At 44.9% G+C, this 15,981-nt stretch overlaps 2 protein-coding genes across 7 annotated transcripts in view; both read left to right on the top strand.

The window, feature by feature from the left end:
• SHANK2 (SH3 and multiple ankyrin repeat domains 2) overlaps positions 1-15,981 on the top strand; it is a 278,987-nt gene that overhangs the window by 240,214 nt on the left and 22,792 nt on the right. The window lies entirely within an intron of this gene.
• Positions 8,661-14,812, top strand: LOC134550744 (uncharacterized). Its single transcript, XM_063397516.1, has 2 exons — positions 8,661-9,383; positions 13,672-14,812. The coding sequence occupies exons 1-2, from the start codon at positions 9,305-9,307 to the stop codon at positions 14,529-14,531; spliced, it is 939 nt and encodes a 312-aa protein (XP_063253586.1). The 5' UTR covers positions 8,661-9,304; the 3' UTR covers positions 14,532-14,812.

Raw genomic sequence — 15,981 nt, forward strand, 5'->3', positions numbered from 1 at the left:
AAAATTACTGAACATTCAGTCTTTTATTTGCTAATTCTGAGAAATGTGGTTGTAGATGCCTTTGCTTGATCATCCACATTCTAGATATGCATAATTCTTCAGGAATTTATATTCATTTTCTAGAAATGAGAAAGGTAATTGTTCTTTTCTTCCTGATTTTAGTCTGTTAGGTCATTAAAAGGTAGAATTTCTGCAGCTAGACAAAGACATGAAACTAGGAGTAAATCATATCTAAAAAGAGAAAAGCCCAGTGCATATTTCTATGTGGCTATAACAGTAAAACAGTGTATTTAGCAAGTGAGAAATGGGTATAAAACCAAACCACATCCCTCACTGCAGAGTAATAGGCGATAATAACCCACACAATAAAACCACTTTTCCATGTAAGTCTACAGTGATTTAAATACTGGATTTTATCATCTTGGGGTTTTCCTGACATGGGCTCATCTGAAGGCCAACTGGAGGAAATCACAGCTTTGTGGCCCCTTTTTTCCCCCTGTAGGTTGGTGTTTTCTGGGGCAGATGGACCCCACCCGTCCTTTAGCGAGTCAAGTCATGTAACTCCAGTGGGAAACCTCCCAGCAAAGTGGTGCTGAAGTGGGGAGTGTCTTCTCTGTGGTCTAACAACCAAATGAAGACCAAAAAACCACCCCAGTCCAATTATTTAGCTCCAGCAGGTCTCAGAAAATTTGGGTTTTATGTACAAGGAAGTTTAGGAGCTTAACTCAAGGTATCAACAGCTTGTGAATGCTCCATCCTTTTCCTTCCAGGATTAAAATGTAATATATTATTTCTGGAGCACACTTTGTGTGGTCTGGCTGTTTTTTCATTTGCTCTTCTTTCATGGAGTGCTGGGAGCTTGTAAAACTTGGCTGGGTTATCCACCCCCTTTCCCAAGGGGACAGCAATACTTGGGTACCATTTTTGCCCCTTTGTTACCTCTTCTGCCAATTGCTTTCAAGCTGAGAGTATTCTTCTGTTTCTCTGACTTTTCAATCTTCCACAAAGAAGAAGTTTCTCTTCTTAAAGCAGAGACAGCACTTCCCTAGGGGAGAAGAGTTTGTTAATAATAATGTCCCCAGGAGAGGACATCATATTTTAGCTTTCCCACCCCCCTGCTCAGGTTGTGTCCCTTGCTCTGCTGTTTGTCCTCACCGAGTGGCAGAAACCACTGCAACTCCTTTAACAAGCAGCCATGGGACGTATTTCCATTTTTAAGCACAGTTTCCATCCAGATGGGGCAGACATTGCAGTGGCAGGAGTTTGCTGCTCTGAGCAATAGTCCTGCACTGTGTTTCAGAGGTGTTTGTCCCCTAGCAAAGCTGTGGTAGTGGCAGAAATTTGCTTTCTTCTTACCTAAAAAAGTCTGTAAATGCCACTTCCGTGACACTCTGAACATTTGCCACCCTAGCAGGCAATGTGGCTGCTGTTCCAAATAACTTCTGTGGCCTACCTATTTTCATATTTGTCCTGGAAAAGGGCTGGTACCAGGAGGGACAAGAATTCTTTAGGTGCTCAGCAACTGGACAAGCTTCCACAGGGAAAATGTCCTCCCTACCATCAGTTAAAATTGTCTCCCGACATAAAACACAGCTTGTATGTGTGTATTTCTCTATAATTTATATATCCCTCGATGTATTTGTGTGCATACTGGGCATCTGTGAGAGCTATGAGAACACCCACATTTTTACAGCCATTGACCTCTCTAAAGAACGAGCATTTCTTTGGTGCTATAATGTGCAAACCAAAGAGGAAGTGCCAATAAATGGGCACTGTGGATGTTCTCATCAATACCATGTGTGACCCTTTCTCCTCCACTGGAGGAGCTCATGGTCTCAAGAATGTCTCGTGACAAAGAACCCCACGGGCTGATTATGTGCTGTGTACAGATGTATTTCCTTTTTTATTGGTTTTGAATGTGATGCTTTTAATTTTATTGAATGTCCCATGTTATGTAATAGAAGAAAAAGGTAAATAGGAACTCCACATTTGTTTTCCCTTAGAGTGCATAGTTTTGTTATGTCTCCTAGCTAAGTTAAACATAATTTTTTTTAAAAAAATTATCCATCTTGCAGTCATTTCCAGTCACTTCCTTTGCCTGGCTCTGAACCCTACTTAGTTTTATTGACGTATTTTGAGCTATTCTATTCTTCATGATACAGAGCAGACCATCTGAGCTGTTCTCTTTCAAATTAATTAATCCAAAAGATGGCAGTGGGCTAATGATTCCTTTCCATTTCAATCTCCAAAGATTTGGAAATGCCCGATGTTGTCATAGTTCGACAGCCCCGGTATCAATAAGTTGCCCCAATTACTGCTTTTAAAAAAGGACTTAGAAAAAAAATTCTGCATGTATCCCTAACACCTGCAGGGGAGCAATTCCTCGTAGTTATCACAAACCCTGATAAACAGCTCGGCAAAAGCAGATTTTATCTACTGTGGTTTGAGAGATGCCTGTTTGGTAGAGGTGAGCAGGGTGAGACTGAGGGAAGGATAATGTTTGAGCTCAGAATGACAGACGAGGATTTAGCATATAAAACATTACCTTCAGAATTGATTCACAGTTCATTCCCTTTCTATTTCCAAGCTTCAGTACGGAAGAAGAAGGGTAAGGGGAAGCATTTTGTCTCTTGTTTAACCTGTTTCTCACCTTTCCATAGTGAAGGATAATAACAATGTTAATGTTGGCATATGGTCCAGTTTATTTTATGGTGTCAAATGTACATTAATTATCGTATATGTTTTTTTAGTTATTTAGTTAATAAATTGCAAACACACTAAGAAACTCAAACAGAGGGCCACATTCGAAAATCTCCCCCGCATTTCTTCCTTTTGTCTCCTTTCCTTCACCTTGCCTTTTTTTTCCCCTCTCTGTGCCCGACTCTCCTCCACCCCTTCCATCTCATCTCCTCGCAGCTCCTGTGCTGAGTGGCAGCCACAGAGAGGCAGTGACAGTGACAGTGACACCCCAGGGCAGTGCCACGTTAGCTGTCCCCGCGCGTTCTGCCGTGCGCACCCCGTGCCTGTCTCAGGACCCAGGGCTCGTGCACACCCCACCCCAGAAACGCTGCTCTGCCCCTAGAACGTCTCCCACGCTGTCCTGTGTGCATGGAGTGCCCTCCCTGGACTGATCCACGAGGCCACCCACCACCTTCTCCTTGAAATCTGTCCCCAAGACCCACCTTCCTAGATCCCCACGGAGCAATCCTCCCAGGATGGCGAGGCAGGGGGGCAGGGAGAGGCAGCAGTGCTGTTGGAATAGCTTTCATAAATGCATTTCTGTGTACAGAGAGGCTGTTTGTGTTGAGCTGTACTTTCTCCATGCTCCTGTACGTCATTTTGCTTCCCTAGATTGTGAGCTCTCCCGAGCAGGGGCTGTGCATTTCCACCTTCTCATGGAGTCTGGCCCAAGGAAGAGTCTCCCCCTTCCCCGAGCCCCTGGGTGGTAGCTGGGTGAAACCAGGCTGTGTCCTGCTCTTGCTCGAGGTTCAGTGTCATGGAAAGGAAATCTAGGCTGTAGGCAGTGTCTTCTCTCAGCAGGGGAGCTTTTCCTTTTTGACATTTAATAGGATGGAATTGGATTATTTTCCACTCTCTATTTTCCTGCTCTTTCCTGACCTCCTTCCAGGTGGTTACCAGAGGTTCCAGCTAGGGATATTTGCCATTCTCCATTCAGAGAATATGACAGAATCAACCACATTGCTACTGAAAAATATGTTTTGGCAGCATTAAAAAAAAAATCTTTGTGTTGTTGTGTAGGGTCTTCTGTCAACCAAAAATTCAGTTGTCTGGGCCAGAGATGAGGGAGGTATTGAGAGAAAAATAATGGTTTCTGTGGTTCTGTCTGACTGGTCTCGTTGGTTATCTCTGGAGATGGGTTCTAGTTCACTGGGAGAGCAGGGGAAAGGAAGGCACAGGCCAGGACATGGGCTGTAATTTTTGATATTCAGGATAGAAGACGGGGTATTTGTGTTCAAAAAGGTTTGGATCAGTGTGGCATGGGCAGTTCTGTCATTTTACTGCAGTTACAAAGCATGCATTACTAAAATTGGGCTTCATCTGTGCCACTGACTTTCTGCTTGCAGTAGTTTCCTCACTCAGAGGTAGCTTCCAGCCTTGGAATGCATGTGTGGAGGGGTTGTGTTCCCAAACTACTTTCTGGATTTTGTGGAATACCTGGGATAGGGGAGAGGTGTTCTTCTTTCTTGTGCCTTGTATTTTTCCAAGAACCGTTGTATGAGTAAGTTAGGGCAACATGTAAACCAAGAGTTGTAGCAGCACTTACAATGTGGTTCCATTCATACTGAAGAATAACCAGGATATTCATGTAGCAAATTGAAATGAAAGGTTGAAAAATACTCTGAAAATGAAAGGGTAAGGGAAAAATCTGAGGTCATAATTTTCATCATCATGACGGGAAAATAGGTATCATTAGAGCTTCAAAATTAATATTTTAAAAGTTTAAATTTAACTCTGTTCGTAATAAGTTTATGCAGCTGGTGGAGAGCTTGGTTCTGAACGGCTTTTCCTTCAGTTCTTGTTTTGACTTATGAATAACTCAATGTGGAGGGAGAATTTTAAAATTATATGATCCTTAAGGAACACATCCATAAGCTAAGAGCTGTAAACGTCTGGATACATGATTTAAAAATTTCCTGCTCCTCAGCTTTCTTTGCTGCCAGGAAATGGGTTTGGTTTAGGGAGTAATTTGGGATTCTCAGTGAAAGCTGAAGTGGACAGTGTTGAATTTTAAAATACCTGATATAAAATCCACTAAGAGAAGGGACAAAATGAAGAGTAGAGCAGGTTAAATTTCCACAGCGAAGTGGGAATGACGAGATAAATAATCCTTCTGCATTAATAAATGATCTGCTGGCAGTGTCACATGGGTGTCAGTTGTGAGCTGGGGTGGTGCTTTGTTTGTTCTTAGATTTGACATGGTGATCAATATAAAATATTGATATATACCATATACTGATCAAGTGTGTGTGTCAGTGCTGGTCTTTGGGCCTTGGTGCGGGCTGCAGTACCAACTACAAATAAAGGATTTTCTCCTTTGAAGGGTTTAGATCCTATCACCACCTCACAGATACAGAATGACTGTGATATCATCAACACAGAATTTTGTTACCTGGCATCAAGTCTGGCCGGCATTTGAACAGAAAAATATCAGTTGATGGCATTCAAAAGAAATATTATTAGCTCTGACTGCAATAAGCATCCTCACTTCATCCCATTGCTGTTGTCCATTGTTTCAAAGGTGGCACCTTCCAATGGCATCTGAAACAATGAAATTGCAGAGCAAATATTCCTAAACGAATGCCAAGCAGTGGATTAGCTCAGTGTTGTGTTCTGTTTGAAGAGAGCCCTCTCAAAGCCGTCTGGGTTCAAAACTCACTTGTTTTATTTCACTGTGGTGGAGTTGATGGTGGAGGTTTGTCTGCAGGGGACAGTGGGAATCCCACCCAAGCAGCTTTTCCAGCACTCACCACGGCAGCTCCTGAGGTAGCTCCCAGCACCTGCAGCGCTCCTCTGTAGGAAGAAGGTTTTCAGATCCTCACCAGACACTGTTTGAGAAGACGAGAGCAAAAGGCATCAGGCTTCACGAAGAATCCTTGAAAGTTATCCCTCGTAAGTAATTGACTCGCGTTACTTATTTGAAATTCCAATGAGGTGCCAGTGTAGCGATGAGGAAGAGGTTGTCATCGGGTTGTCACGTCTCTCGAGCAGAAGGCAGTGACTCGGGGTGGAATTTGTCAAGTCTGTGTGAAGAGCTGCCAGCCCCGTTCGTGGCTGGTGCAGATTTCATGGCTTGTAGTGTAACATGGGAGAGCCCACAGCAGTGCAAGTGTAGGGTTAGGGCTGTGGCTATGGTGTAAGGACTTGTAAAACACTTGGTGAGAGAAAAATATTGGAAATTGGCACGTTTCAAAAAGGGAACAACGCTAACCCTGCGTTTTCCACGAAAAATAACTTGGCAGTGTGCTCATGAGCAACTTGTGCCACAGAATCCAAATTTAACAGGTAATTCCTGGTCCTGAAGACTTCTTCAGACCAGGATTTACCTTTCATGACACACTTGAACATTTTGGAAACACTGGGAATCCTGAGTAGAAGCTGCTTGAGTCTGTGTGGGTGTTTTCATCTACACTGTTATTATTTTGAATTTATCAGCTGATTCTCGGGGATGCAGGGCCCTGTCATGACACTTGTTTTTCTTTACTACAGGACAGTAATTGGAAAGGTTTTCAAAACCTTTCTGCATCAGCCAAACAAGACAATGGTATAAAAGAAGTTGGAAAAGGAATTGTAAGTGTTACAGAAAATGTGGGGCTTGTAGCATTTGCCAAGAGACACGCTAAATACCTGGGTTTATGTGAGTGTGACTGTGCTCAGATATTATCAATTTAATATCTAAGCACATATTCAAAATCATGAGGGCTTGAGGAACAGTCAAAACTGCATGTGTTTCCCAATGTGGCACAGTTAGGGCAGTGGAAAACTCTTTCAGCACTTTTAATGTGTTCTCTCTCTTTTTCAGGAGCCAGGGAGATGAAGGACTTATCTCCCTCATCTCAAAACTCCCTTTGCTGCTATTTCTTTTTTTTTTTTCCGTTTTCCTTCAAATGTTCACATACCATGTTAATTAATTTCTAATCCAATTAAAAATAAATGGTTTTAGATAATTCTTCATAGTTTGTTTGGTTTTTCCCCTCGGTGTGGAAGTGTGAGAGTTAAGTGTAAGACCAGAGAAGGCTGCAAGTGTCTTAGATCCTCCTCTTTCTTTTTGGTTTCTTTGATTTGATTGCCTTTCTTTTGTGACTAGGCCAAATTTTCAAATGCTGTCTCTTAAACAGAACATCAAATTGCCACTTAAATTCCACCTGGCTTGCAGGGTAGGAGTGGGTATTGACTATATTCTCTGCTTTGTTTTTGTTCTTGAACAGAAACCACTGTTAGACAATGACCATTCCTCTTTCAAGGTAGGCTGAATTGCAAGGCTTCAGCATTGCAGGTGTACTCTAAATGCCTGTATCATTATTTCCTTAATAATGAACATGCTGTTAAAGAGCTGGTACTTGAAAATTGTATCTCTAGAAAGGAATTTGCACATATCCGTTATCTGCCTTCCTTAAAAATTACTTTTGTTGGTGTGGTTATAATGTGTAAATGTGACTTGTGTGTAATAACGTGAAGCTATTTTCAGCCCTAGAAACACAAATAAGGCTTTCCTTCAAGAAACTTTTGAGAGCTCTTTATTGTGAATATCTACAAAGCATTTTCATAAATCATGTAATGGTATTTAGAGATACTCAATGTTAAATGATTGATTTTAGTTACTAAAGTTTTTATGTTTTACTGGTTTATTTTATATATTTTTATGATTTTATTTTATTTTAGAGTACTTTGTTGAATTTACAGTATCCCAGAGAGCAGTCAAGTATTTTTAGTTAATTTTCATAGAAGGAAAGTGTTTCAAGTGCCTTTTGTGTTTGACTGCATTGCAAAGTGCTTTTATTATTTCCTCATTATGCTGACTGCTACAATCATATTCTCTGCCTGTTGTTTGCAGTATGGTAAATGTGGGGTTTGGGCATTGGGATTCAATCACAATCTTGCAAATTGCTAATTTGGGGTGGGGCTGGAAGAAGGTAATTCCAGATTGAAATGTAGTAGAGACCGATTAATGAGGATTAGCCTCATTGTCCACATGGAAACTCAGATTGTTCCATTTCTGTAGATTTTTAACTACGCATTTACAGGACATAACTCTAGGCTGAGCTTGTTGTTTCTTTCCTCTAATTTTGATCATAAACAACAAATTTGGATTTAGAACTTCACCTTTCCTGTTCTTACTCTGAATCCATGCTTTAGCTAAGGCTAGTTTTTGAAAGCTCAGTGGTATGTCGAAGGCCTTGTTACACTTCACCTACTTTTGGTCTTTGATGAATTTTTACACATCTGACCCTATTTGAAGAGCTGAAAAGAAAGCCATTTGTTCTCAGAGGGCACAGATCCATTTTTAACCATTTTTACCAAACAGGAGTCACCTGTTTTTCCCCCAGTGTCAGGTGAAATTGCTCCTGGGCCAAGCCACGGTATCAGATGAGCTCCTGTGCTCTGACCAAGCTCTCTTTTGAAATCAGTAGGTTCTCACCTGTCCATTAGCATTGGGAAGAGGGTCTGGAATTTTTGTTCATTTGCTTCTTTGAAAGCCTTGCCCGGATCCTCAGACCCTCTGTTTGCCCAAATTGTCCTTTAATAGCTCTTCCACCCACAGACGTTTTTATCCAGTTACTTCCCAGCTATTTTTCTACAAATCAAGCAGGGCAAGGCCTTTGGTGTGTATATGGGAAGTGCCAAAAACCTAAAAGGAATGCGGTGCAAACAGTTGCACCTACTTGATTTAGATGCTTTTTTTCCCCTTTTTTTTTTTTTTTCCCCAGACATGGAAACTTAATTAAATGCATAATCATCAGTCTTCATGCTAACAAAGTTACTCGTAGTTAAGAGTAAAAGAAATTGGGGAAAAAATTGAATCTATAAGATAAAAACATCACCACAACCATATTTTTCTGTAGTTTAAAGGAACCTCTGTGCATTTCCAATAGACACACGTGAGGACCATCCCTTTAGTTTTGGTGCTGCTTCTGTAACCCGTTTTTGCAGATTATTGACAAGGAAGCAAATTTTATCAGCTACCAAAGGAAATTAAACCCAACCTGCAAACTCATGTTTAGGGAAGGAGATGGAACAAAACCCTTGCATGTGACCCTGACAGTAAGGGCCGCGTGCCCAGACCTGTTGCCACCAAGGAGGAATGAATGTCCTGTGTTCCCATCACTTTTCCCAAGGAAAATTGCATGTGCCCAGTATTTGGCTGCAGATGCTGGAGCAGGTGGGTGATCCTACAGCCCCGAGGTGCCGCTGGCATCGTCTGAGTGTTGCATAATGCGCCTGGTACAGTTTCTGTCTGTATCTATCTTAGGTATTTACAAGGCACCTATCACCTTGGTACCTAAGCAGTTTGAGACATGCACCCACCCCAGGAGGGATGATGAGATGCAGGCAGAGGCCCAGGCCCAGAGCAGCAGAGGCAGGGCCCGGGAGGCTCCCCGGCTGCGTTCCCGCTGTTGTGGAGCTCCTGGCCCGCTTGTCGTGGCCAAGGGACATCTCCACCCACCTGTCTGTCAGCAGGAAGAGACGCTGTGCCCCAGCCCTCCCGTGCAGCTCCGCCCGTGGGCGGTCTGGAAAGGAAAGATAATGGAAAAGGCAACGATCCGGTAGCAGAGGTGAAACAGGAATGGTGGGATTGCAAAAGGAGGGCTTCTTAAAGAGCAGCACATCTCAGGGGAGGGATCAGCTGCCAGTCCAAGTGGCAGGTAAGGCACAACACAGGCATCCGTCTCAAATGTTCCTCAGTGACCAAAAGTTAAAGAAATACTTCTGATGTCTCTAAAGTTTGTGTATACCCAAAGCCCTGCTCTGTTCTTGGCCTCTGTCTCAGTCCTCTACCCCTGAATCAACCCTTCAGTAGTTTTCTGTGTATCTCAACCCAGTAATTGCTACAATCCTAAAAATGCCTGGTGACCAACACGAGGGACTGTCAGTGGTAATGAACGTTGTGGTGCAAGGAGAGCGCACGGCATAGCAGTGCTCCAAAATAATGGACATATTCATGAACCCAAAGGCTGGAATAAACTTGGCTTTGATCAGCATGCTCAGGGCAGGATGGGGCAAACCACAGCTCTCCCCTGCAGGCACACCTGGAGCAGCTCTCCTGTGGCCTCCGGGAGAACCTGCTGATCCACCAGGTCAGGTCAGGCTCTGTGTCAGCCCAGGGAAACACTGGGATAAGCAGCAGGAACAGAGAATCTGTCTGGCAGATTCTGCTCCTCTGCACCAACAGAGAACCTGTCCAGCAGGGGAGAAAGGGAGATAGCCAGGACTTTGCTGGAGGCCCACCAGCTCCTCTTGCATGGCCCCCCTCAATATCAGATCACTTTTATTCCTTAAAGACAACAGAGTCACGGAAATAAAAAACAGCCTGCAGAAACCTGTGAATCCCAGGGGGCTTTTGGAAATAGCTGTGTGGTACCCACAGCGAACAAACACTAAAGCTGAAGTGCAGTGGGTCCCTGACTTCCAGATGTTTCTGCTCCCTTTAGCCCATTTGCATGTTCCTTCCTGGCCATTTAGGGATGGAGGTGGAAGGCCTGCCCCAGCAGAGCAAGGGACGTGAGGTGAGGAATGTGAACCTTGGAGGGCTGCTATCACTTGGTGTAAAGATGCCTGTAAAAGACAGAAGTGATCTATTTTGCCTGTAAGTTGTATCTGTCACTGTGAGCAAAGTGCTGCATGTAGGAATGGTGTGGCAGGTGGAAATTGCTAGAAAGATCAGGGAATGCGACCTCTTCTCTTTGCTTCACACCAAGGAAGCCAGCTGTGCTTCTTTGTACCCTATTTAAAGCTTGAAAAAAAAGAGGTTTCTTTTTTTTTTTAAAGCAAGTTAACAACATAGTGAGGTCAGCCATGTTGGTGCATGGTTTGATCCATGGCTGGTTTTGACTTCACAGTTGTAGTGGCCTCTCTCTCTCTTTTTTTGGACGTGACCCCTTTTCCAAGGAGTAAAAGGCAGTTAGTTGAGGTCACTCTGTCCAAACATGAGGACAGATTCTGGCTGAACCCAGTGTTGTAATGCCCCTGCTGTGCCTGGCACAGCTCTCCCACTGGCACTGGTGCAACCAGCCTGACCAAGATCCGCCCAGAATTTAGAGCGACTTTTGGTCAGCAAGGAGTGGATTTCTTGGGCAGAGACTGACGTGTTCATCCAGGGGGTGTCAGGCAGTGGCCTCCAGGCAATTTTCCCATGGTTGCTCCTTAGTGAAGGAAAGTTTGTGGAAGGCCGTGCCTGTGACACACGCTCGGTTCCCCATGCCCTGTGGCAATGCTTCCCAAAGCTTCCAGAAACTGGAGTCGCTGAGAGATGCTGAACACCTTGTTACAAATAAGAACAACGATGGTTATTCCTCCTTCTGATTGCCAGCCAAGTTTACCAACCTAACCTAAAGCCTGTGGATGTATTCATTATTCAGAAGTATTCGCCAAGAGTTTTCGCAATTAACCTTCTGCCCGGGGGTTTTCACAGACTCTTTGCTTTTTGTCATTTGTGTCATTGGTCACCGATTGCCAGATGCTGTTCTTTCAGCTCTGAAAGGCTGAAAAAGACTGATTGGGAGAATGGCATGTGATAACACTTCATAGGACATGAGGAATTTTGCAAAAATTTATTAGATAAATGATTGCGCTTTTCCAGAGATTTTTTTTTCTTCACGAGCCTCTGGCAAATCCGTAGACATGCACAAATAACAAAGGTGTTCTGGTCCCCCTGAATCTGAACAAACTAGACACAGTGATGCTATTTACAGAAGTATTGATAAATCAGTGTGGAGTTTGGAGGTATTTGATTTCATTTTGCTTGGTTTTGACTTCCAGTGTAGTTTGGTTCTAGTACTTACCAGTTGTTAGGTGGGCTCTGTTTAGAACACTTGCCAGCTAAATGGGGTTTTCGAATATGGGGAATTTTCTGTTGACATGTCAAAAGAAATGCCAAGACATTCAGTATGACCAGTGGCTCTACCAGAATGAGTATTTATGATCCCTTACCTCACTCCGATTCCATAGACTTTAACTCAAGTGTGTGTTTGCTTTGTGTGGTAAAAGTAGGTCCCCTGTTTTTTGTTGGTTTTTTTGCTTTTTTTTTTTTCATGTGTACTCAAATAGGAAAATGATGAGAAATAATTTCATGGTCCTACACTGTAGTTGTTAAGAGAGCTTTGATGATGAAGGAATGCAGCTGTGGCTGTACTAGAAAAAGCAGGAGAGGAATTGCAAAGGAAGAAGCAGTTCTTAGTTAGGTTGATATATAGTCCCTTTCAAATCTCCATGGAGTGGAAGAGTCAATGATTGCATGACAGTTTGTCCCTGAAATTCATTTTCATAAGGAGCTCATGCCTTTTTACAAATACGATTTCATCCTCACTTTCCATAAAACATGCAACTGGACAGTCCAGCCAGACGCAGAGAGAATATGAATACTTTGAATGTGAATACTTTGAAGTAGTGAATATGCCAAATGCACGAATAATATCCATTATTTTAGCACTTAAAAGTCATTGTTCAATGAAGTCACACAGAATCCCTTTTAGAGCACCAGAATGTTGCAGGCACATGGGTGTAGAAATAATGAGTACCACATTGTGGTAGACAGGGATTGAGATATGGGAGGAGGGATCCTTGGGTCTGTCAGAAAAAGCTTTTAATTTCATTATATTTCACATAATTAAAAAAAAAAATCAAACAAAACCCTGCTCTGATTCATAACAGAACCAAAAGTATGGTTTAACATGACCTCAGCAACACCTCGCAGATATAAGCTTACAGCTTCCACTGAGGTCTGAAGAGCAGTATTTCAAAAAGCAGAAATAAATCCTTAAAAAAAAAATAAAGCTTTTTGCAAGGCTGGGATGCCAGAGAGTAGGCACAGCACTGATCTGGCACTCAGGCCCCTGCGGTGTGAGCAGCAGCAGCAGCGTGGTCGGGTCACAGCCCCACCGCCAGCAGCGCTTCTCTCAGCCGGCCCTTGCCTGAGCGTGGGGAATGCTGGGCTTTGGGCTTTGGGCTGCCTCCTTCAGCCACTGCCCCAGGGGGATTTCTCATGACCAAATTGGCCCCCCTCAAAACAAAATTTAAAAAAAAAAAGGTGGACTCACTTTTTAAATCTGAAGTAACAGAAAGTGTTCAGAGTCCCAGCCACAGCCTCCCGTAATGCAGAGCTCCACTGTGAGCCAGTGATTCCTGTGGGGGCAGGAGCCCGGGCCCTTCCTGCTCTTTGGGAGGGCATTTTTCTCTGGAGTTGCCACGGGGAAGTGCTCACACCCAGATTTCCACCACGCACCCTCAGGCAAGCGGAGAGGTAGCCAGGGGAGGGCAAAACTCAGTTTGTTTCCAGGAGGCAAAGAGATCCCGGTGAGCAATGCCCTCAGATAGCATTTCCTACTGTTTGGAGAAGAGAGCGAGGAGAATCCGGCAAATGTTGGGGAGGGCATTGCTCACGGGATGATCCCGAGGACGGCCACCGTCGCGCTGCAGCAGTGACTTGGGAGAGATTTTGGGTGGGGGTGACGTGAGACGTCGGACAAAAGTGAAGATAGCCAGCAGTGCTTCAGAGCAACAAAGGGCTGCCCTCAGCCAGTGGTGGAGCACATCTGGCACCCCAGGAAGCTCAATTGGACCCTTGGCCCTGAGCTCGTCCCAGGGATTTCTGACTGACACCACTGCAGAGCATAGGTGAGCTTCTCGCTAGGTTCACTGACATTTCCTGTCACAGTCACGCTGAGGGGAATTTGGTAGCTCCTGCCTTGGGATGCAGCATGGCTGTGTGTGTTGTGGGTACAGGACAGTGTGCACTGAGACCAAAAGTGCTTAAATGACGCCAATTGCCACGTGCCCAACGCAGTCACTAAACTTTAGTCGGCCCTTCCGTTTGCCCAAACACATACACTCTGGCTCCCCAACTGGCTTCTTTCTATGTGTTGTCCAATGCATGTAGATACCTCCATCTGCCTGGCCTCAGATACAGTGGTTGTTGCTCCTCTATTTGATTGCCAGATGTCACTGGGGAGCAAGATGGGGAGGTTCCTGGATCCTCGGGGCAAGCCAGCCACCACCGAGGGAGCTCGCTGTCCACGCCGGCCGAAGAGCAGGAATCCTCGGTGCCCGCCTCTGACGAAGACTCGCCAGCCAGGACCACAGAGAGCTGGCAGTGGCCGCTGTCCTCGTCTGAAACGCACAGCAACGTTGGGGAGGATTTTGAGGGATTTCAAACGCCGGCGCGGACTCCGGAGTGCACCATGGACATACAGTCTCCCGGGGATCAGTCACTCAGTAGGACTCCTCAGTTTGAAAGTGACTCTCCTGAGGAGGAGGGAAATGATGAGATGAATGAAGAGCGCTGCGGTGTTGAGCCTGTCCCTAGGGATCGGGGTTGGAGAGGGCAGCCCCAGCTAACAGAGGGAGAGAAGCTGTTGATGGAAACCAACAGTAGGATTGTGCAGCTGCTGGAAAATATCAAGAGGGAGCATGCACAGTCCATGGGTCTTATGTCCCAGTCCATGGGCCGTATGGAGCTGCAGCTGGGCATTGTGGCTACCTCCACAAGAGCCATCCATAACTACCTGTCAGAGATTTTAGCTTTCCTCAAGCAGCCGAGGACGCAGGTCCTCGAAACGCGCATCTCCCAAAGAGCCACCCCCCATGTCGAGTTGACGTGCGCCTCGACATGGACTGGTGAGGACGCAGTGGCATCCTCCACTGTGTGCTTACCAGGGGCCGAAGGGACGAGCGACTCTCGCGACCCGCCGCAGGCCACCCTGCCTTGTCGCAGTGGCCGGCTGCAGAGAGCCATAACCGAGAGGGCCTCGCTGCCCATGCCTCCACGCCAGGCAAAAGGGGGAGGGAAGAAAAAATAACCGCTCCATAGGGTTTTTAGAGGTTTTTTTTAATGTGCCTGTCCTTTTAATTCTTAGCCATAAGGCCATCGGTGGCAGAGTTCAACCATTTCCTACATTGGCTAACATTGTATTCTGGCTGACTAGATTAGTCTAACATTTTGTAGTTTATATTTGCACTGTTAACGATGTGTGCTGCTGGTATTTGAAGGACATTTGCCTCTGTTCTTTCACTTTAACTTCATACGAGCATTTTTTTACTCTGTGCCAGGCATTCATTGCTTTTCTTACAAATACAAGTCATTTCTTGAGGCAGCTGTTTTTTGAGTTTTCTTTCTCCATTATCCCACCCCCTCTGAGCAAGCACTCGGGACTCGGCGGTAAGTATAGAGGTCTTGGCAATACTCGCCTCCCAAACTGTGTTCGATCAGTCTTTGCCTGGTGTTTCTGGCATGCCAGCCTGAGGTGTTGGGGTATAGCCTGTACCTGGATCATGACCATTCTTATCCTCTGTGGGTCTCACCAGCTCACTTCCTAAGACCCTCGGTGGAGCTAATCCACATGTCTTGGCTATGTCGTACAATAAGTAATGTTGCCAGGATCATACCTCATGTTTCTCTTTTTGGGGGCTGTGTAGTGACGTGCCACCAGATCTATCTGGGCACCTGACTCTCGTTTTCAAAGTTCATTGGATGATGGATCTGGTGGCTTGATGGGCAGCATTATACTTTTTCCTCTGAGAGAGTCTGGGGATTTGGAACAGGGGTCACTAAGCAATGTGTTCTACGGGGATAAGAGCCATCTCCTGCAACAAATCTATTAGGAGGAGACTGTCCCCTGTAATTATCACAGATACTGATTATTTAAGAAAAAAGAAAGAGAGAAAAAAAATTTAAAAAGCAACTTGCCTAGCAGCCAGACCTCTTGAGAATGTAAAAGTCATGACGTGCTGTTGGGTACTTTGCTACTCTGCCTGTGATTAAGAGCTTTGCATCAGAGACGAGACCTACATCTTGATAAAACACAACTACTTTCTGTGCCTTTAGGCCATCCAATTTTCTGAGGGCTGGCACCCTGAGCAGGGCACGGGGTCCCACTGGTAACCCAGCAGGGCAGATGGAAACGCACTTTGGCAATAAATTACTTTATATCTGTTGGTGCTGCCTCTCTCGGGGGAATTTAATATAGTGGCACTCAAATTGCTATATGCATGCAGAGGCATCAGACTGGCTTTTTACATGTGGTATCCCTGACAGTTCTCGGGAAGGGTGCTGCTCCCCGGAGCCCCTGGAGCGGGGGGGACAGGTCCTCACAGGTGTAGCATGGCTCCTGTGTTTGACTCTCAACACGCCGTTGTGACTTCTGGGGAAGGTGCAGAGCAGTAGAGCAGTTTCTGTGGAAAATGCCAGGGAATAACCGTAGGCCTAAAAATCCTCTTCTGTGACTGCAGCTGAGCTGTGCTCTCTGGCCA

The sequence above is a fragment of the Prinia subflava genome, chromosome 5, assembly GCF_021018805.1.
Source record: "Prinia subflava isolate CZ2003 ecotype Zambia chromosome 5, Cam_Psub_1.2, whole genome shotgun sequence".
NCBI lineage: Eukaryota > Metazoa > Chordata > Aves > Passeriformes > Cisticolidae > Prinia > Prinia subflava.